Consider the following 23,302-nt stretch of genomic DNA (forward strand, 5'->3'; position numbering starts at 1 on the left):
CCTTCTTTCCTTCCTTCCTTCCTTCCTTCCTTCCTTCCTTCCTTCCTTCCTTCCTTCCTTCCTTTTTGCTCTCTCCCTTCTCCTTCTCTTCCTCTCTCTCTCTTGTCTTTTCAATTGATGTTAAATAATTGAATATGTATGAAATTTTATTGAACAATTTTACCTTTTTATTCTTAAAAAAAAGACGTTCAGGGGACATTGGGTGTGAGCTGTTAGGAGATAGAACTGATAGACTTTCTTTTATTTAGTATTGGAGCTATGACAAAGATGTAAAAATAAAATTTTATGTTCCAAGTCCCATTACTAATTCCAGATAATCAAGAAATTATAAGCACTGGCAATGTTAACTGGCAGTGTTTTAATAGATCTCATAGGCTCAGAGTCACTGGCAAGTGGCCATAGGTCCCTTGACTCCTGCTTCTTCATCTTCTTTTAGCACTTGTTCATTATTACTTAATGTACTCAACATGCATACGAATACCAATATTGTCTTCTATATAATCAGAAGGGATCTATTCTTCATTTCAGTGAAGTGATAAAGATCAGATGAGGAGAGATACACTTTAGGACAAGTTATTCCCAATAACCTCAAAGTGGAATAGTACTTAGTTCTAGTCTGAAATGTATTGTTTCTAATATTTCCAGCCTTAAGTAGTTAATCTTACATGAAACCACACAACTATTAGACTTTAATCATCTTGTTCAATGAATTCAAGTGTTTTCATTTATTCCACAAAAATTAATAAGTATCTGCAATTGTAGGATACTGGGATAGTCTTTTGGGGCTAATAGTAGAAGGAACCCTAAGGATATAAGACACATATTTCTTCCCTGGAACTAATATTCTAATGGAAGAAGGGGTCATGACAATTATTTCAGCTTCTATTCTTACCAGTATTTTCAAATAAATGTATAAAAGGAATATCACCCTTTTTCAGCTCAATTAGTGTACCTATTTTTTTTAAAACTGAAGGATGAAGATAAAAATAGTATTGAATCAGGAAAAAATTTTCCCAATGTCTTATCATGAGAATTTTCTAGGTCTCCTTTGTGTGGTTTTAGTCACAAAATGTAAAAGATCTATTCTTGCCACATTTTCTTTCTATCAATACACACATCATTCTCAAATGACTTTCCTGGTATCTATTCATCTAATGTTAGAAGTTCCTAAGTATCTGGGCGCAACCCCTCTCAGACTGTTTAGGATTATTCATAACTATCCCCCATGGTTACCTTTAAATTGACAGCTCACAAATCTAATATCGAGATCTCAAATAAACTTCCTTGTATTCCCAGTGTATATTTCTTCACTACTGTATATTGCTGGAATATAAGTGAATAACAAATGATACCATGTCTTAAAAATTTTAGAGTTTTTCATGACTCCATGTTGACTCTTTTCCTGCATCTAAATTCTGGATATCACCTTCAGGTAGTTAACAACCTGGAAGCCATCCTGGGCTTCTTATGTACTTGGTGAACATGTCTCTTAGAACCTACCTCATCAATTCTTCTGCAACTCATTTATTTCCCCTATTCTTTGCATCACACTGGAATTCACTTTGGTGTCTCTAGTTTAGACTATTACACTAGCCTCTCAACTGTTTTCACCCTTCCCACAAACAATCCTTTATGCTTATAAAAGCTGTAAACTTTATAAACACAAATATTACTTCATATCCTTTGGTACTTTGGTACTTTGCCTGGGTTCTCTACAAATAACTTCAAACTCTTTAGCAAAGCCCAGGATGTTCTTGACAATATAATTATTCTGCAGTATTTCAATCTCATTTTCTTCCCCATGTGTTTATGACCCATAATCTTTAGTCATTCAATAACCCTTGCAAATTCTTTACCACATCATAGTTCTCCATGCATTGGTATACAATGTATTTGTGAACTTCATAGTGGAGGATTGAAACCACTGCTGATCAAAAGTATTAAATTTATTCTTCTGGCTTGAACTTGTACAGACCTTTTTCTTACCATAATTTCCTAAAAGAATACTGTATAGCACCTATTTACCTATCATTCTTTTACATCTAGGCATATATAACCTAGAGATAAAGTGTACAGAAGGATGCTGTAGGTTCTTCACAAATACTATGCCACTTGATATAAGAAATTTAAACTTCAGACATTGTTACTTCTAGGAATATGTGGAGAGAATATCCTGGAACCAACTCTCGTCAGATACCAAATGAAGATTATATTCTCTTTGTTTACAGCAAGGTTCCTTGAAAACAAAGAGTCATGTTCTTTAGGAAGTATTCTTTGAAATCTCAGAGCTATATTTTAATTCTTACTTGGTGGTTCCATTCTTTAGCATCAATCAGTTTTTTTCTTTTCTGGAAAAGATCAGGTAGCACTTTTGATCTTGTCTGACTTACAACTGTTTAACTCTTGCCAACATAGTATGCAATTGTGCAATACATGAAAAGGTATATGTGCATGAAATTCCAAAATAGCTTTATTGATAAAAACAGGAGGCAGGGTGGATTGTAGTTCAAGGACGAGTGTTTGCCACACCCATATCTGCAGGCCTGGAATACTGCAGAGACCCACTTAAAATTCCTTGAGCTAACAAGCAGGTAGACTTTTATAGTTAACAAACTTTCTCAAAATGTGAATACATATTTCATACATGAGCCAAAGGAATGATTCAAATTAGTAAAAAATGTTTTCAGTGTTGAACAGTTTCTAAAGGCTGAGGTTAGGACTGGAGCCTGTCTTTCAAGTCCAAATTCCTATTTTTTTCCCCATTAGATAAAAGACCAAGAGTTGTAGTAAAGACAGTTCAAACAAACAAACAAAAACCTCTTAGGGCTGGGCGCTGGTGGCTCATGCCTGTAATCCTAGCTACTCAGGAGGCTGGGATCAAGAAAGACCTTGAGACTCTTATCTCTAATAAACCACTAGAAAACCTGAAGTGGCGTTGTGGCTCAAGTGGTTGAGCGCTTGCTTTGAGCTGCAGAGCGCAGGGACAGTACCCAAGCCCAGAGTTCAAGCCCCACGACCCACCAAAAAAATAAAATAAAATAAAAAAGACCTCTTAGGAGGTAAATATCTCCCTAATATAGACCTTTACTAATGATAGAGAGGATCATGATCAATGGGACAGTAGTCTTTTAAAGTTGTTTGTGTGTGTGTGTGTGCACATGCGCGCACCCACACGCATGCGCTTGCTTGATGAATACTACCATTCAAATGTGAAATCTGAAGATCTAAGCAACAGTTTAAATCCTGACTTAAAAGCTTATCTCCCAAAGTCTTACCCTAGAACAAGGATACACTATGGGAAGGATCATTGAACCCTGGTCCCCAGCTCGAAAACCTTATAAATCCTGTGCCAAGATGTTTCCTAAGTAGATGACTTTTTAATGATTACTATGGGGAGTTGGGAACTATTGCTTCACCCTTGCAATCAGAGTAATTAATTTTCTTAACTACCAGGCCAAATTCTGCCACATGAGTCCAGTTGAGAAATTTCGGGCCCATAGGAAGAACATTAGCTCTTCAAAGTGATGAGGGTACCATTTCAGACTCACAAGCAGAGTAGCTATTAAACTTCTGGCTCATTTCAAACAACGTGCAACCCTTGTCCCTCAGGAGGGAAAAGAAGAAAAGAGAAATTAAAGAAGAAAGAAAGTGAAAAAGAAAATAACAATTTGCACATATCCTTCATTTTCCAGTAAAAATACCCATGGTCTGCAAGTCTTTGGATATCAGGTATTGTGGTTGGGTGGGAGACCAAAGTGTACAGAAAAAGAGCACAGTGCCAGAGGACAGCACAGAAAAACACACTCTGCTCCAAAGAATACCAGACCTGAGCATTTAGAGGCCTGGATGGGCAGCAGAAAGGCTTACCAACCATTGCTCTTAAGGACCAGAGAAAAGGGTGAAGTCTTGTAGACTTTGAAGTTCATTCTTTAACCATACCTAATCTTTCTTCTTGCTTAAATATCAGAAATGGCCACAATGCCATTTAAAAGAGAGAGTGGATGAATAGTTTCCTCACTATTGTTTCCCTGTACAACTCTTATATTTCTAGGTCATCATCATTTATGTTGCCTAGGACATATTTTTATAGAATATTTTATTTAATATCCATGAAGACCACAGAGAAGCACTAAATATCAGTTTACTCTCACAAATAGCCACAGCTTAACAGTTTCTCCTTTCAACAAGGCACTCAACTGGCATTCTTCCATGAGATTTGCCTATTCAGCCATATCATTTTTTCACCTTGGAATTCTAAGAACAGCTGGGTGATTTTCTAAGAGTCAAAGCAAAAGAGGAGACTTTCGTTTTCCTTTTAAACCTGTTTTACAGCATATAAATCTGCTGAAAGTATGCTTCATTGTAACTAAAATCAGCAGCAAATGCATTCTTCTGAGATTATTTTTTAAAAAACAAGATTATTTCATAACTCTTGATTATTCAAATAATTGTGTGTGTGTGTGTGTTTGTGTGTGTGTGTGTGTGTGTGTGTGTGTGCTGGAGATAAAATTCATGGACTTGTGCATGGAAATTCCAGAATTAAAATAATTCCCAAAAGTCACCCCTTACTAAGACATTTTGATTTTTCCAGAATATTGCGTACAAGAATAAGAACTGAAGTTGTAAAGTTCGTTTTCGACATAACGACTTGTACATCTCAACTTTGGGGCAGGGGGTGGGGGGAGAGGATTGGGTGGGGGGAGGAGGGGTGTATGGGAAGGGATGGGAGGGGAAACAAAGGAGGAGGCTACAATGCTTGATAAGAAATGTACTCCTTATCTTGCCCATGTAATTGTAACCCCTCTGTACAGTATTTTCACACAAAAAAATAAGAACTAGTATTCTTTTGTGTCTCCCACACCCTTAAAAATCCTACATTGTTTTGGCTCCCCAAATACATGCCTCAAAGTAAATCTATCTCTTTCAGTTTTGCTTTTGGAAATAGTTTATTATTTTCTAAATTTTCAGTAATTATCATGAATTATTTTTATCTTAGTAATAAACATGTGGGAACATACTTCAGTAATAAACAGAATACCTTACTAATAGATGCAGCAGGAATTCCAGTACTCGAGGGTAGGGCCAGGCCTGGTAATATGGTATTACTAGGATTCTATGATGAATGTTTTTACTGGTAGCTGAGACAGATGTAAAGTTCCCCTGCCTTCAAACTATCTCATTTGCATGGATTCCACAGAACCATTTTCTCTCTTGCATGGCAGGACATTCTCATTATGAGAATTATTTTGATAAGCTAGAGAAGGCAAAATAATTTTCCTTGGGAAACTAGAGACACCGTGTGTGTGTGTGTGTGTGTGTGTGTGTGTGTGTGTGTGTGTGTATACCAAGTACTGAGGCTTGAACTCAGAGTCCTGCACTCTTACTTGACTTTCCCACTCAAAGTGGGTGCGCTCCCACTTGAGCCATACCTCCGTATCTGACTTTGTACTGGCCAATGAAAGATAAAAGGGGTTATTTCTGGCTGGCTTCAAACCTAGATACTCAGCTTTCAGCCTCCCAACTGTTTAAGATGACAAGTAGTGGAGGAAGAGCAGCCTACCTCAAAGTCTTTTCACACTTGCCCTATACCTAGTATGGTTGGGAGAGCCTACTGTGTCAGCAAACTCTCATCTGAAGGTGAAAACATTCAGAACTAAGGACATAGGACAAGATGCCAGCCAAGTTGATCGGGAATTCATAACAGAATAGCTTTGGTATTGGGGATGAGGAGAGAGGTGTCACATTAATTGTGAAATGTAAATACAGCCTCTTGGACCTCCAGGAATCTGGTTGGGTCAAGTCAGTAAGGAAACCAGGGTTTCGTCAAAGATTTTCTGGTGAGGATAAGGAGTTTTCTGAAAGTTAGGAAAATGAAGAGTAATTGGACTCTGGTACCACCTTAGAAATTCTTCCTATATTTATTTCATTAAAATATTTCATATCTTCCTCATTATAACTAATATACATAGATATATAATATTTATCTAGTACCTGCATTTATTTACCTAGTACAGCTACATGCTGTGCAAGGCTATCTAAGAGTGGTATTCATCTGCTTCTCAGCACAGGAAGAGATTCTACAATGGTCTCCATTTCACAGATGGCAAAATGGACGCATAGTGCTGAGCAGCTTGGCCACGGTTCCACTTTCAGTGTGCTATACAGCCAAAACACACATCAGGATTGCCTAAATCCAAGGACTGTTCTCTTCGTTCTCTCAACCTCAATCCATAGTTCTACATTGTTGTTAGTGAAGAAAAAGAAACACGTGATGAAAAACAAAAGCCTCTCATAATTCAGTATCTCAAAGAAATATTAACATTCAGCAAGTATTTGTATCGATTTTTCCATATACACAATTTTTCCACATATTTTAAAATTATTTTCTAAGTAGGTAAAGATCTTACTATCTGTGATTTCATTTAACTCAATACAACTATTTCCACAAATTAAAGAAAATAAGCTTTGTGCTACATGTTGTAAAACCAATCTCGTATTCCATGTTCTATCTGATCCTTTCCATTCACAACACTGTTTTCAGGCTTCCACGAGTACAAGAATATTCCTGAAAACAATTTTATCTGCATAAACTTTCCCCCTGCTGTACTATTTATTATATAATAGGGATGTTAAGATCCCTAGTTTAAAACACATGGAGATAATCTTCATTCTTGATGAATTTGCTCAAACGCTCTCTGGCACTTCCCTCCATGGCCTATAGGTGGCTTGATTCAATTCACACTTGACAAAATAGCATTTGTTCTATTTCATTACTTTTTAAACATATTATTTCCTCTTTTTCCTATTTGTACTTAAAAATAGAGAAAAGTATACCTTCCTAGTAATATCTGCTTTTGCCTTTTTTTAAGTTGTTGCCAAGTGTACTATTTTCACAGTTACATAGCATTAGAATTAACAGACTTCTTTATATGGCTAGCTCGAAAAGGTGATAGAGAAATGAATACAAGAAAATTTCTATGTCTGAGATAAGCAGAAAAGGTCAGATAAGTTGATGTTAGGTGAAATGAACGCCAAGATAAATATTCAAATGTTTTTGCTTTCATGCAATTGTTTCTAACATATTTATAAGATGATTTCTTTGTTGCTTTGTATGTCCCTTCCCCACGGTAAAACCCCTGCTTTCACTGTATTTGATGTTGGTATAATTTGTGGAGAGGAAGGGAAAAAACAAATCGTTTAAATAGGGATACAGGTGGACCCACTGCAACAATGAGATGTACAAATCGTTATGTCGAAAAACGAACCTTGCAACTTTGGCGGAGGCGGGGTGGTGGTGGAGGGGAATAGAGGAGGTGGGAGAGGAGGGGAGATGGGAAGGGATGGGAAGGGGAAACAAAGGAGGAGGCAACAATACTTGATAAGAAATGTACTCATTATCTTGCCCAAGTAATTGTAACCCCTCTATATGGTATTTTTACAATAAAAAATGAGGGGGTTATATTGTGATATTTTAATTAAATTTAAAATTTATCAAATTATGTGAAAAAAGAATTAGAGAGGTTAATATAATGAACTTCATGTACCCACTATCCAGCTAAACAAATGTCAAGCTGTGTCAATTTTAGTTCATCTTTAATACTAGTTACTTTACTATCAACCTCAGATAAGGATGGAACCATTTCCAAACATTTTGTCACTTTACCTTTAACAAATTCCAGAATAAAAGAAAATTTGAAATGTTAAAAAAAAAAAAGAAAGAAAATTTCTATGGACTTGTCTTTCCAAAGTATCTCAAGATTTTGGTCATTTCTTTCTGACCGATTTCTATAACTTCAGTGGAAGAACTGTCACTGGGTTTCCTAAATTCTTTCATTCCTCTTTCACCTTACACTAGGTTTGAGAAGAGTCAGAAGCAGTATGTACATTATACACTTCAGTTGCATGATTCATAAAGTGTTAGTGAGTCCTTATTTGTTCCTTAACTTCTTTAACTGATTCTCACCTTCCAACTATTATCCATCAACAAGTAAAAATAAATTTTCTACATCTCTTCCCATTAATTTTCTCACCATTCTTCTTCTTTGCCTTTCGAAAGAAGTAGAGTGTAGGAAAATACTACATGACACATATGTAATAAGGCTAGAACTTCCACATTGGTATGATGCTTCGGAAGTGATCACAAGACCTTTGATAGCATACTGTTATGTCAACTTGTAAAAGAGGACATTCATAAAGATTTCTGATTGATAACACTTTGAGATGTGAGTTTATTCTGGATTTCTGGCATGAAGATACAATAGTAGAATCACAGAAGAATGACTTGAGTTTGAGTTCTTATCTGGGGATTCATTTCGCCTAACATCAACTTATCTGACTGTTTCTGCTTGTCTCAGACATATGCTAGTTATTGCAAATAAGGGAAACCATGGAACCTATATTTCTTTGGGCCTGGCTTACTTCACTTAATATAAATTTTTCCAAGTCTTTCTGTTTCCTAACAAATGGGGCAATGTCATTCATGGTTTTTCTTTCTTGCTATTGTTTCTAACATTTATAAGATGATTTTTTGGTTGCTTTGTATGTCCCTCCCCCGTGGTATAACCCCTGTTTTCACTGTATTTGATGTTGGTATAATTTGGTGAGGGGAAGGGAAAAAACAAATTGTTTAAATAGGGATACAGATGGACCCATTGCAACAATGAGATGTACAAGACGTTATGTCAAAAAACGAACTTTACAACTTTGTCAGGGGGTGGGGAAGGGGTGGGTGGGTGGGGGTAGAGGCATCAGAGGGCAGGGATGGTAAGGAGAAACAAAGGAGGAGGCAACAATGCTTGATAAGAAATGTACTCATTACCTTGTTTATGTAATTGTAACCCCTCTGTACAGTATTTTCACACAAAAAAAACCAAACTAAAAAAAAAGAGGAATAACTTGAGTTTGATTCAGAATGAGGATTTTGATCCCTAACACTATTCAGCCATTGCACAGTCTTATGGTTAACATAATCACAGCTCTTTAAAAATATAGCTCTTCTGGATAAGGTTTACATCAATCTTCTAGTCCAATTGTGCCTTGTTAAGGCTTCCCTGTTGGTAGTTACTCTGCTTTGAAAGAAGTGTTTAACTCAGAGCTCTGCAAATGTGCAGTACTGTTCTGTTGACTGTAGCATACGTAGGTCAAGTGGAATTTCTGGCACTTCATTATGTTCTCTAACCCTCATTAAACAAACTTCAAAATATATATATTTGCAACAATTCAGAATAAACACTACATACAAGTGTTGACGGTAAATTTTCTGAAGAACTACCAAATGCATCAAGACTAAGGAAAACATTCTAATGATTCTTTCAAACATGAATATATTTAAATTCTAGTTAAACAAACTTCTTATTTAGTCTTCTCAAGCTTTGATGACATGCCACGATTGGCTGTTTATCAAAAACTTTGCAAAAATGCTTAACAAGATATAATCGTGCGAACACACTTACGCATAATTGAATTCAATTTATAAATTGATGCAGGATGGAATATGTCACGCTACCCAAGAAAGGTTGGAGGCTGGAGATAACCCATTTTATGCCCATTTACAGCAAAACCTTATAAGTATGGACACTGTGAGGTTATAGAATAATCTGATCCTAAATCTTAGTTTAAGCCATTGACTTCCATCTATTCCATTGAATTAAAAAGTCCTAACAGTAGTAGGAAACTAATTTAGATAGAAAAGACATAATCAAATATTAATTGTTAGTACTGGGATTGCGAGTAATAAATATGATTGATTAACTGTCTCTCTGTCTCTACTATCTGTCCATCAGTCTGTCTCTCTCATTCTCTCCCTCCTCTCTGTATTCCTAAAGGAAGTTTTAGCTGGCACTTAGTTTCTTCTTTATATATAAATATATATATGCCTATATATAAATATATATTTATATACCTACTTTTTCTGGTTGAGAAAAAGAAAATAATTGAGATTCTAATAGATGCCTCTCAAAAACTTTAAAGACTCAATAGTGCATAGCATTAAATAGTATCCTCTTCCATTTACTTTATGACTTTGTCCAGTTAGAATTACTGAGATAAGAACTCCAGAATTTACTTGACACCTGAAACCTCTTTCATGGTGTGTAAGAATCCTGAGGGAAAAAGTATTAACAGACAAAGAATGCTTACCATGTGCCAGGCATTTTAAATGCATTGTCTCATTTAATTCTTATAACCACAAGATATGGTTAAATTGATATTATATAATCCTATTTTACTTTCCTGAGATGATGAAAGAGTAAAAAATAGAAGAAGGATTAAACTCTATTTCTCTTGCTCTTTTCCTACTTCATTAAAATTCCAACATGTTTCCACTAAACCTTTTCTGTAGTAACCAGCGTATGGAGGTGATAGAAGGGACATTCATACATAACGATATTCAGAACTTTAAAATCATCCATTCCTATGAGAGCAGAACAAGAGAGTAACAAATATGATGCCTTCAATTAGAATGTGTTCTTCAGTGCAAGGCTAGCAAATTAGGGACTCTCCACACCATGGTAGATAAAACATTATTAAAAAAATGAAACAACTCTGTATAATGAAATGGAAAGCCATCCATGAGTTACCAAATAGGAGTGGAACAACATATACAGTATAATGTAGTTTAACACCACAAGCAACAATGAACATAGGTTTGACTGGTAGGCAAATTTCACTTTTTAATGGATATACATCACTTTTGCTTACTTTTTTGTGTAGAAGGAAGTATTATATTTAAAATTTAAATCATGTAATGGATAAGTTGAATAGATTTGTAGAACAGACATCCCAAAGCATGGACGATAAAGGTAATTAAAGAGATTTTAGTCTCCCAAAGAGCAAAATCACTATTTTAGTCCATTATTCTACAAGTGCAAGAGCACTAGACATTTAGGATGAACACTAAACCTCATCACTTGTATTGAACTCTGCCTCTGCTGAAGAAGTTAACAAGTCAAATAGCAGTCATTTCAGACTGTCCAAAATTAAGCTCTCAAACTTCTCTTCCACCCCCATTTCACATTATCATTTTTTTCCCATTTGTCCAAGCAGAAACCCAGAGTGGTAGATTGGTATCTACTTTCCTTTCTCACCATATAATAGCTACTAGCAAATCCAACCTGATCTATCTCTAAATTATCTTCCTTCACTTCTCTCTGGTGGCTTTACTCAAGCCACCATGATTTCGTGCATGGACTATTATGGTCTCCAGCTAATAGATCTCTTGACTTTCAAACTTGCAATCTTATCTTCACTCGGTAGCCAGAGCAATATTTTGTATTCTTTCAGTTTGTCATCCTTCAGAGGTTCTGCCTTGTGCTTAGAATGGAACCTGGGTCTCCCACTGATGCACAAAGAATTATGTGATATGACGCTAGCATCTATGACCTCAGTCACTAGCACCACACCCCTGGCTATTAGGTGCTAGCATCTATGACCTCAGCAACTAGCACCACACCCCTGGCTATTAGGTGCTAGAGCCCTCTGGGTCAGTGCATTTCCCCTTTTCTTGCTAAAATACTATCTTTGTTGTTCAAATGGGCAGCACTTTATCAATTGGAGAAACCTGAATTTCAGAGAGTTTAAATAACTTATTCTTGATCACTGGTGAGGCTGGACCAGCTTTTCCTCCCCCTTTTCTTCCTCCTTCTCTCCTCCCTAGCTTTCTCTTTTTCCTTTTCTTCTGTTTCCTTGTCTTCTTGACTATACTTCAGTTTGAACTGAGGGCCCTGCACTTGCTAGGCAGGAACTTCACCACTTGAGCCACACATCCAGACCAGTTTGCTTTGTTTGTTTTTCAGGAAGTCTTGCTTTTGTCTGAGGCCAATCTTTGTTTATGATTCTCCTACTTTTGCCTTGTACATAGAGTTATAGGTATGCATCCCATATCTGGCTTATTTATTGTTATCTAGTCTTGATGAATAAATATTTTGTATGGGCTTGCCTCAAATAATAATCCTCAGTTTCTGGTGGGACTGGTTTTGTAACAGAACCATTTCTTGCTTCTTACATGATACTACTCAGCAAAGCCAAGGTAGTGCATTTCAGAACTCTGACAATGTTTCTGCCTATTGGAAAAGCCAGGAAAAACAAATTTATTTAGAAATTTCTTTTGTAGGTAGTTCTTCCTATCACTAGCACATTTTTTAGCATCTGTTAGAAGACTTAGATCAGCTGTATGGGAAAATATGAAATGAATGCATTGGGAAATACTTGTTTTAGAGTACTAAAATCAAATTTGCTCATTTCAGAAATTACCATACTACAACACCCAGAAATCCTTACAACTTACTTATTTAGATGTCCAAACAGTACTTTCATGGTGTCACGATTTGGTAGAGGAAGTTTTTGTACCAGAGACTTTAGAGCTTCAATTCTTGCATTGTTGTCTTGCTTTTCTGGGGAAAAAAAATCAACAGCTAATTAAAAGAAAAATTAAAGCAAAACAAAATGAGATTCTTTTAAGTAGTTGAGAGAATATTCTTATAAGAACTTTGACTAAGCTTTAGCTATTCAAAGTACTAATCAAAAGCCAAAGAGAGTATATATTTTTTGCTTATTTGTTATGGAGTTTCTTTATTTTGACCTCATGATGATATGAAAGCAGCAATAGTGCTACTTAGAAAAAATGTTACTTAGATAAAAATCTCTCTGCTAAGATCAGGTATTGAACTGCTTATGTATGATGGGGTGAATAAGGACTTCCATGATATCTATGTCCTAGTCCTGGGAACCTGTGACTTTGGTATGTCACGGCAAAGGAGACTTTATAAATGGGATAAAATAAAGAATTGAAGAGGGGAGAATTTTCCGGGTCATGGTAGTGGGCCCAGTGTGATTATGAAAGTCCTGATGAAAAGGAAGCATGAGAATGAGTCAGAAAGTAGGAGAGGTAGCCGCATGCCAGTGGCTCACTTCTGTAATCCTAGCTACTCAAGAAGATGAGATCTGAGGATTGAGGTTCGAAGCTAGCCTACACAGAAAAATCTGTGAGACTTTATCTCCAATAAACTACACAGAAAAGGCTGGAAGTGGTCCTGTGGCTCAAGTAATAGAGCATTACCCTTGAGCAGAAGAAGCTCAGGGACAGTGCCCAAGCCCTGAGTTCAAACCCCAGGACCAGCAAAAAAACAAAAGGGGGGAGGGGCTGGAGGAAGTGAGAGAGGGAGAGGGAGAAGAGAGAGAAAAAAAACCAGCCTCTGGAAGATGCACAGGCCTGTTAACAGCTCTAGTTTTACCCAGAAAAACAGATTGCATATTTCTAAACTCCAATACGGTAAGATAACAAGTTCCTATTCTCTTAAGCCACAAACTTGGTAGGAAATTAATAAACAAAGACATAGAGTATGATTTGATTACAATTATTCTTTTGGTTTGATTTTTTGACAAGTTTTTTGGAACAAAGATTGTTTTTATTATTGCTGTTAATAATACCCTAGGATATTCATCACCAGAGTTTTAAATAGGCCTGTACCATCAAAAAATGTAAATATTTATTGTACTTAAACACTTTATATACATTGAATTAAAGTGTTTTTCCTTTCTGTATTTTATCTTCAACTTCTAGCATAGAGTGCTTCATGATTTAAAAGAGGTCATTGCTGGAAAAGATGATTTATAGGAAAATAATATAAGTTGAAATCCACTGAATTTCCATTCCTTTTCCTATCAAATGATAATCCACTGTGATAACATACACAGTGAAAAAGATCTATTTCCTACACTTACGAGCAGCTGTTATAACCATGTGACGAAGTCAATGTGTTGTTAGAGAAGGCTGTGTATAGAGTGGATTTAGCTTTGGAATCCTTTTGTCTTTTCCCCTTTCTGCTTCTTAGAAGGAAGGTGGAATGGTTGTACTGTGAGATGTCCTTGAAAATTGAGGCTATAAAGTATGTAACACACTCCTGGAAGGAGTATCTCTGTATCTGGAGAACAATGAGACCTGGGTTTCTTTGACATGAATAAACAAGTTGGTGTACCAAAGCTTTTGTGGATAGGCCAAATAGTCCCTAATAAGAAGTGCTGCCAAAAGCCCACTTCATAATCACCCGTTAACAAATATATAAACTTTATATAATGGGGTAAGAAAGAGTTAGTTTAGAAACTGGCCATTTTCTTAATACAATGTTGAAAAAAAAAACAACTCCAACCCTTTTTTAAAAAAAAAAAAATAAGGAATTATAGGAAGATATCCTGCCAAAGATGGTATTTGGCCAAAGTGGGGTGAGGGCAGTCTTCCTAGTAGAACTCTGCTTGGAAGCTTTTCTTTTTCCTCCCAAACCACAAAGGTCTATAAATAATGCCTCCCACAGTCAAAGCCTTCAGAATTTCAGTTATTCTTAGAAGAATTCCAACATAATATGGCTTGGACAAAGCAAATGAGAGAAACAAAGGGAAAGAGGAAGTGAAGAATGCTATAACACCATAGCTTAGAACACGTGTAATCTTTTCTGTGGAAGAAAAGAAATAATAATTATAATAATAATAAAAACAACAGGGAAAATCCTTTTACTTCACAATATTTACCATATTTTTATATGGTGCTATGGTGCTTCATAGGAATCTATAATGTATCATGAAGTCAATATACTAAAATTGATACAATATGCTGAGAATGGAGATATTGGATATTTCTTATCTCATATCATACCGATGATTATACACACACAAAAGGACCTACAACACATGCATTCATACTCACACACATATTCACAGACACCTATTCAAGAGGTGAATACAGTTTTCATAGTGTGTCATGTTTCTAGTAGTGTATTTTACTTGGAGATCTGGTAAATCATTTAGGTTAAGCAATAAAGATGAGGCTGACAAGGGAAAAAGAAATGAAATGGGGAAAAGAGAGGAGATCTTTTTTATTTCACTGAAATTTCTGACCATGGTAATAATCAAGTCATTGTGAAAAATCTCAAAAAAAAAAAAAAAGGACCAGTTGACAATGAGTGAAGCCTACTGAAGCAGCAGCCTTAAATCAATCTTGATAGGCAATAAGTAGTCAGGGATCTTAATGGCTGCACCCGGAAAATCTAGTTTTAGGGAACAGTCAGGGTGATTCATTCACGGTGATTTGGAAAAAGGGTAAGCATTTCTTAATTGGAATGCTTGAATTTCAAGGTCATAGTTAGGGTAATTATATGGAAACTAAACACTATCACTTCTCTTAAGCCACCAGGTAAAAAGAATGATAAGATTACCTAACCAGTGTTAGTTCTCTTTCTGAGGTATTCAATTGCACTTAGAATATTTTACTTGTACAACATTTCATATATTATTTCCTTTGTATGAATGCTTGTCAATTGCTCATGAACAGAGAATTTTTCTATGAAGCAAAGTGTCTTTTTGGGTGTGTTAAGAAAAGATGAAATGAATGAAAGAAGAATTGCTGAACCAATGAAAGTTGAGAGCATGGATTAGAATAGATAGACCTTCATTTGAATTCAGTAATAATTTTTATTAGCTATGTGATCTTGAATGCATTTCTTAATCTCTTTAAATAACATCTAAAGGATAGTTTTTATATCATAAACAAGATAGTATGAACTGTACTTTGCACAATGACTAGTAAAACTAAGTACTCTATAAATGCTCACTGTCCCCCAACACTTTTATTGCAGCTCATTCTGGGTCTAGTTCACCTTTTATTTCTAGCACTTAGCATATTATCTGGTTGCAGTGAGCATTCAAAATGTAGCTACTAATTCTTAAGCCAAGTGAGTGTCAGTTAGTGAAGGTATAATTGCCATGGTAGCTCATTACACAGTACCTAACAATTCTGTGAGCAGATGATCTGATTGGTGAGCAGTTATGTGTAAGAACTTTCATAAAATATGATGTGGTTGCAAAATCTTCCTATAAGAAGCATTCACCATGAGGAATAGTTCACGAAAATATTTTTTTTTCTTGTTCTACTTCCACACATATTTGAGGCATCAGACAACTGTATTACTAAACATGCACATTTGTGTCTAAGTTATGCTGAAGTATAAGAGAGCTTTACAATGGTTCACAGAAGACTAAAATAGTATTAAGGAAGAACGATTTCTTTTTCTTACAACATCATCAGATGAAAATCTTTGAAAAGGTTGTAGAAAAGCAGTGTGATCGCGATCAAATCAATACCACACCTACTCTTCCATAGCTTGTAAAATCAGGAAATAACACAAATGCTTCTAAGTGGGGGTAACATCAAAAATACAATTGGATACATTAAAATTGAAATGACACCTTTTCAGATCTGGTTTATTGATGTGTCATATTAGGAATTGGAACCAGCATACATAATACAGGAGTAGTTAATGAGCTAATATTCAGACACTGCTTACTAAAGATGTGTCAACTATCTTCAATTGATTCAGTGAGCATCTGAAAGACAGCATTTTCTATTAATATTTCTCCTTTAGCATATGGTTTCTCATTATTGTGAAGCACTGGAAATTTGAGAAGACTTTGAGGTAACTGGGGGTTTTTTTGTTTTTTTTTTATTTTTCCTTTTTTGTTACATTAGCATAGGAGTGTGGGTAAAGGAACTTTTTCTATATGCAGAATTAAAGGAACCCCTTAGGTAAATTCTATACTAAAAAACACAATAGTTTATGAAATAATATAATTCATTTGTCTTTTCATTTTCTTCATTCTTATTCTCATTCTACTGTGATTTATTTTATGCTTATGCTATGATCTTTAACACATTAATTTTTATTTCCAATTTATACCCAAATAGTGTTTCCATTCTTTTAACTGTGCACCAACAACCACACACAAGAATTTCTGTAGTGGTTTATCTCACCATTCCAAACCAGTGATTTTAAACTATTTCCTGCTCACCCCTCACCTACCTGACCCTATCTTCTCCAACGACATCAAATCATTGTTGTAAATCAGCTTCTTCACAATTCCATGCTACTTAGTGAAGTCACATCTCCCACATGTGAAATAGCCCTTAATGTTATGATAAGAATGTGGTTTTACAGTCCCCTCCCACCATTAACGGTTCTGAGGGCACATTTTTCAAAATATGGTTTTGGATAGTTCCATTTGCATTTATGGGCATGAAATGTTGCTATTACACAATGACATTTACAGCTCAATGCTTTTTTTTTTAGAAACAAGATAAGATAAAGTTATACAATGGTGGAAACAGTTCTCTATGACAAAGAACCTTGGACTTGGTAGCCTCTAGACACATTTCCAGCCTTATCATTTATGTCTTTATTTTCCTTAAGTTATTTATATCCACATTTTATTCATATTTCAAAACAGATCCTGCTGCTGTAGAGGTTTACCCAGAGAAAGACATGACAACGTTCTCTCAGTGACAGATGTCTAGGGATATCTATTCATACCATTTCTCTACAATTCTTAAAGGACAAATGCATCCCTTTGTATTAAGGAGGTCATTAGTACCACAGCTGTTCTGCTTTTAAAAATGATTCTGGAATGTTTAATGCTTCCTGTATGAAAATCATGGTAATCACTATATGTCAGGGCTATATTTGGTAGAAAACAGTTATTATTCATATTTTGTATCATGATCATTTCAGAATTTAGTTAGTGACTATTCTTGCTTATAGGAATGTATGTCTTAAGAGAATATTTGATATGATGCGTTGCAGCATAACATCACTGGACGTAAATCTTTGAGAACATGTTTTTAAATGGAAAAACTTGGCTAGGGATTGGTGGCTCAGACCTGTAATCATAGCTACCCAGGAGGCTGAGATCGGAGTTTGATGGCTTTAAGCGAGCCTGGCATGAAAAGTCTATGAGGAAGATGATGTTAAGCAAAATAAACCCCAAGATAAGGAAACAAGTGGTTTTTTTCTTCCTTGTTATTGTTTCTAACGTATTTATATGGTATCATGAGATTTTTTTGTTGTTGCTTTGTATGTCCCTCTCCCATGGTATAATCTCTGTTTTCACTGTATTTGATGTTGGTATAATTTGGGGAAAGGAAGGGAAAAAACAATGAGATGTACAAGACACTATGTCGAAAATGAACTTTACAATTTAGGTGGGGGAGTAGTAAGAGGGGGTGTAGTTGAGGAGGTGGGAGGGACCTGATGGTAGGGGAAAAACAAAGGAGAGGCAACAATACTTGATAAGAAATGTACTCATTACCTTGCTCATGAAACTGTAACCCCTCTGTACAGTATTTTCACAATGAAAAACATTAAAAAAAAAGTCCATGAGGTTCTTATCTACAATTAACTACCAAAAAGCCAGAAGTGGACATGCGGTTCAAGTGGTAATGCACAAGTCTTGGGGAAAAAAGCAAGGAAGAGTATGAGGCCTAATGTTCAAGATCGAGTGCCAACATATTAAAACAAACAAAATAAAACAACAATAGCAACAAAAACTTTAGTTGGGGCTTGAGAAATCATCCAATGTATAACAGCAGTTATTTAATCCTTTAAATAAGTTAAATTTACTTTGGGAAGAACTCTAGGGGCAAATGCAAACCTCATAAATGGCATATATATATATATATATATATATTACTATAAATAAAAGAAATGGTATATCATTGGGGAGTCTGACAGAACTGGGTTAGAATGTTCCTCTACTGTATGATTGTGGGTAGGTGGATGCTTCAAAACTTTGCTTAAAAATACAAAAAATATACATCTCAAAGGATTTTTTTTTTTGGGTCCAGTCAAGGGGCCTGAACTCTGGGCCTGGGAGCTGTCCCTCAGCTCTTCAGCTCAAGGCTAGCACTCTACCACTTGAGCCAGAGCGCCACTTCCGGCTTCTTTCTTTTTTGCTTATGTGGTGCTGAGGAATCGAACCCAGGGCCTCGAGCATGCAAGGCAAGTGCTCTACCACTGAGCCACCTTCCCAGCCCTTCAAAGGATTTTTGTAGAATTGTTTCAATACCCACAATACACTCACTTACTGTTCACTATGTTCATTTATGTTCACTAAACATAAGTTCCCCACACTTTAAAATATTTCTATTTAATTGTTCTCTTTCTTGACCTGGACATATGATTGCACATTGTACAGAATTGTTTCTAAAGTAATAGGAAGTCATAAATTTTACTCATTAGTACTATTTCCTTAAAACAGAAAGGAGCTACAGGATATGATATATTTGTAAATACAAAGAATGCTGTTAGTTATAAAAATATATTCTGTTAAGACATATAAGTAAGCCGGGCGCCGGTGGCTCACACCTGTAATCCTAGCTACTCAGGAGGCTGAGATCTGAGGATCGCAGTTCAAAGCCAGCCCGGGCAAGAAAGTCCATGAAACTCTTATCTCCAATAAACCACTAGAAAACCGGAAGTGGCACTGTAGCTCAAGTCATAGAGCACTAGCCTTGAGCTGAAGAGCTAAGGGACAGCGCTCAGGCCCAGAGTTCAAGCCCCATGACTGACAAAACAATATATATATATATAAGTAATCTCAGTTTATGATGAACAAAGTCTCATCACATCATAACCAAGTACCATCATGGCCTTGAGGGTAATCTATCTGGAGTTGGAAGTTTTCAAGTTTTGAGATTCTGTATCCTATAGTACTCCCCAAGACCAGAAATGAAAAGGAAAACCTAGCCCAGCCCTGGTAATCATAGATACTCAAAAGGCTGAGACCTGAGGATCATGGTTTGAAGCCAGCTGAGCAGAAATCTCTAAGAGATTCTTACTTCAAATTAACCAGCAAAAAGCCAGAAGTGGAGCTGTAGCTCAAGTATAGAGTGCCAGCTTTGAGTGGAAGTGCTGAAGGGCAGCAACTAGGCCCTTAGTTCAAGCCCCAATACTGCTCCCTCCAAAAGATAAAAAGGAAAACAGTTCTTAATGTTGGTAGGTACTCAAACATTTGACTTTAGGCATTGACAATCGCTATTAATAGTAGTGGTGGCAGTTTTGAAAAGTATTCAAATTTTACACACTAACTTCTTAAAAAGGGGCATTACTTCCGTGCAATCAGTTTGAGGATGATTACATTTCCTGAAATTCACCAGCCTAAAATTGGCTTTTAATTCAAACTTGCACTCCTCAGTTTTGCAATGCTGCCCCTCTGTCTGAATTTAAGAGCAAGGCAATGTCTGACACTCTTTCAGCACTGTTCACAGGAAAACCATAACCTTACTCTTCACCCTAGAGCATCTTTTCCCTCAAAGTAATTTTGGAGGTGTCATGGTGGCCAGCCATATTTCTACAACTTAAAAATGAAACTAATTCATCCTTATGTGATAGTCTGTACTGAGAAAATAAAAGTAACTAGTTTTTTTTCTTTGAAATTCACATCTGTGAACATTTTCTTTTAGCTAAATTTATTCTGGTTTCATAAACTTAAAAAAGGACCCAATTCTTACCATTTTGAACCATTTGACACCTTTCTCATTGTAAACCAGTAATTCAATTCAAACAATCAAGTAGCTACTTACATTAAGCATTATCTTTGTACATTTTCATGAGAGTCTAAACACTATGAATAATTTATAGGACTTGAAGTTGTTCATACCAAATGTCTAATGCTCTATCTCTTTCCATTGAAAGGAAAATTGAATGTATAAGGAATTTTAAAAATTCCTTTAAAGCAACTAGGATCTATCTCACAATTAGAAAAGATAAACTTAGATATACTTTTCCTTGTCTTTGAGGTTAAAAGGTTATTTATTTATTTATTTTTATAGAGAAAGCATATTGAACTTTATCCATGACCAGTTATTTTAAACAAAAGGTCTCTGAAGAGGAGATAAAGATTAGTAGTAGACTCACCAGATTATTTTACTTGGCTCCACCTTGATTTGAGAAACCTGCATTAAAAAATCTTATACATCTTTTCACCTGAATTATAAAATAATTTTATGAATCAGCATTTTTTCCCCTAAATTGTAAGACTATTGTAGAAGAAGAAAAACAGGCAACATGTGGTAACTTTAGTCAGCATTTCTGAACAGGGGATGATAAACACCTCTGCCTGGCTCTGGCATTTATCAGGACTGAGATATTATTACCACATAGAGTCACAGCATGGTTACTGTTATCATCAGAAAAAAAGAGCCAGCTAATCTTAATGGTTTGTAAAGCCGTTACCTGCACTAGTCTGACATTTATCATGATCATTTTACCACATGGGTCCTACACAGCAAAGGTCTTTTATCTGGAAGGGACATCACTATGAATTATTATTTGCAGCTAGGTAGAAAATTGTATGTTGTAGATACCTTTTCTCATTATAAATCACATAGTCACATTCCACCATTTCCCCAGAAAGCTGCTGAGCCTAGGTGTTTTTTTTGCCATAACTTCTCTCTCTCTCTCTCCTCTCTTGTTTCTAGAACAAATTAGCCACTTTTCATCAGCATCTTTAATGTAATCTTTGAAAATCCTCAAGTATGACATCTATCTATCTATCAATCTATCTATCTATCTATCTCATATATTTTCTTTGTAACTAGTGGACTTCCTTGTACATTTTGTAAAAGGACTACATAGTACTTTAGGAAGTAATGCTGACAAACTATCTCTTTTCTCCCTTTTGTAAGGATTCCTTTTTCTTTGGTAAAAATATTATGATGTTTAAGTACTTACGCAGTACTTACGAATACAATCACAACTTGATCAATGTCATCCTTTCAGCATTCTTGCCCATCCCTCCCCTGTCCACTCCTCCCTCACTCTTCCTATGACCTGCTAGCCAGACCTCCCTCTGTTCTTGACCTTGTCAATAGAATACTTACCAGTAGATCAAACAAAATTTCTTACACTTGATTTGAAATACTCAAAACACTTATGACATTTCTTGCCTGAAATCTTTTAGCTTAGAAATATTTTCATGTAAGGAGTGAAAGAATCTTTCAGATTCTGATTTGGTAAGTTAGAAATGCAATAGAAGATCCCTCCAACAAATTTGTTCAGAGATTCTATTCCTATCAATGTCCTAATGGCATTTATTAGTACATATAGTATGGAAGAAATAAGGCTATTGGAAGGTTTGATGCTTTATAACCTTGGGACCAACTTAGTAAAGTAAAATGCATTAATTCAACAATGGAAAATTTTAATGAAAGCCCTAGTTGTTTACCATGGGAAAAAGAATGAACAAATCCTCTCTTTTAAAGATTGAGACAACTAATCTTCTGAAAGAGATATTTATATATTTTCTACTTTCTCCAGTGTTCCATTAGGAATAAACAAGCTTAAGATTCTGTACTTTTATAATGAAGAGGGAGGAGAATTCTTTGCCATTTTTGCATTTAGGAAGAAATGTGCAAGAAAAATGTGTCAATTTAAGCAAATCAAGATTGTTTCAAATGGATCACAAACAGGACTTTGTGGGATATTTTATACTAGCATGTGAAGCAAGCAGTAAATTTGAAAGGAGGATTTTCTCAATGGTCTAGTTCTGATGTGTTTTCCCATTTCTTTGTGTGCTTAAAAGAGGTTTGGATGTGGTGTTTAATATTGCTTTGACTCTTTTGCAAATGAGTTCTGGAGAAATATCGCACATGAAGGAAAGCTGATGTGCTGTGTTGCTGACAGCAGCTGGGGGGATATGAATGAAGAACCCAGAGTCTGGATTTTGCAAAAATAAACACCTATTATCCATTGCCCCCCCAAATCTATCATGTTAAACGTTTATGGGTATCAACATTAGGCCTCTTTCCCTTTGAAGAAGGCTAATATTTTTCTCAAACAACTCTGTCCTTTAAGAAGAAAGGAGGAGGGGGAAAGCCACTTTAACTTAAGCGCGTATTTTATAGTAATGCACATTACTTTACACACCTTGTTACATTTAATTTCACATTAATTTTTATGTTAGTACAAATTTCTTCCGAAAGAAATAGTTTCTACTTCAGAGACTCATTGTGAGATATGTTTGCACAAATCTGGAGTGGAATTCACCTGTGTGTGTTAACTACTGAAATGGAGTTGTACAGAAATCGATTCTGTCTTCCAAAAATTCATGGAGAGGGCAGTCACCGTATTCAATGTACATCTGTGAAAATGGAGCTAGCAAAATTGAGGGGCTGGGTAAAATGAGAGAGAATGAAAGAGATTACATTGATCATAAGCTGACGTGTTGAACTGGAACCCCTCTGTACAACTATTTAAAAATAAAAAAAGAAAAAAATATGTAATTTCATTGTAAACTGTGGCCTAATAGTACAACATACTGCTTCACCAAATACATAAAGAGTTATACTGATTTTAAACATACAAACCATCAGGCAATGTGCAAACCATTGTATTCTTTTATTTTGTATTATTTTTTAATTTCAGGATGACTCTTTTGTTTCAGTTTAACATCATCTGGCCATATTGCCCCCCCTCCCCAAGTTGTA

The 23,302-nt window shown here is 35.7% G+C and overlaps 1 protein-coding gene across 2 annotated transcripts in view; it reads right to left on the minus strand.

Moving 5' to 3' along the window:
- Positions 1-23,302, minus strand: part of Arhgap15 (Rho GTPase activating protein 15) — a 639,204-nt gene that overhangs the window by 48,907 nt on the left and 566,995 nt on the right. For both annotated transcript variants that reach the window (XM_013030066.1, XM_013030068.1), the window contains one exon: positions 12,284-12,389. In XM_013030066.1, the coding sequence (XP_012885520.1) occupies positions 12,284-12,389 (106 nt within the window). The remainder of the gene's footprint in view (positions 1-12,283; positions 12,390-23,302) is intronic.

The sequence above is a fragment of the Dipodomys ordii genome, unplaced genomic scaffold, assembly GCF_000151885.1.
Source record: "Dipodomys ordii isolate 6190 unplaced genomic scaffold, Dord_2.0 Scaffold126, whole genome shotgun sequence".
Lineage (NCBI taxonomy): Eukaryota > Metazoa > Chordata > Mammalia > Rodentia > Heteromyidae > Dipodomys > Dipodomys ordii.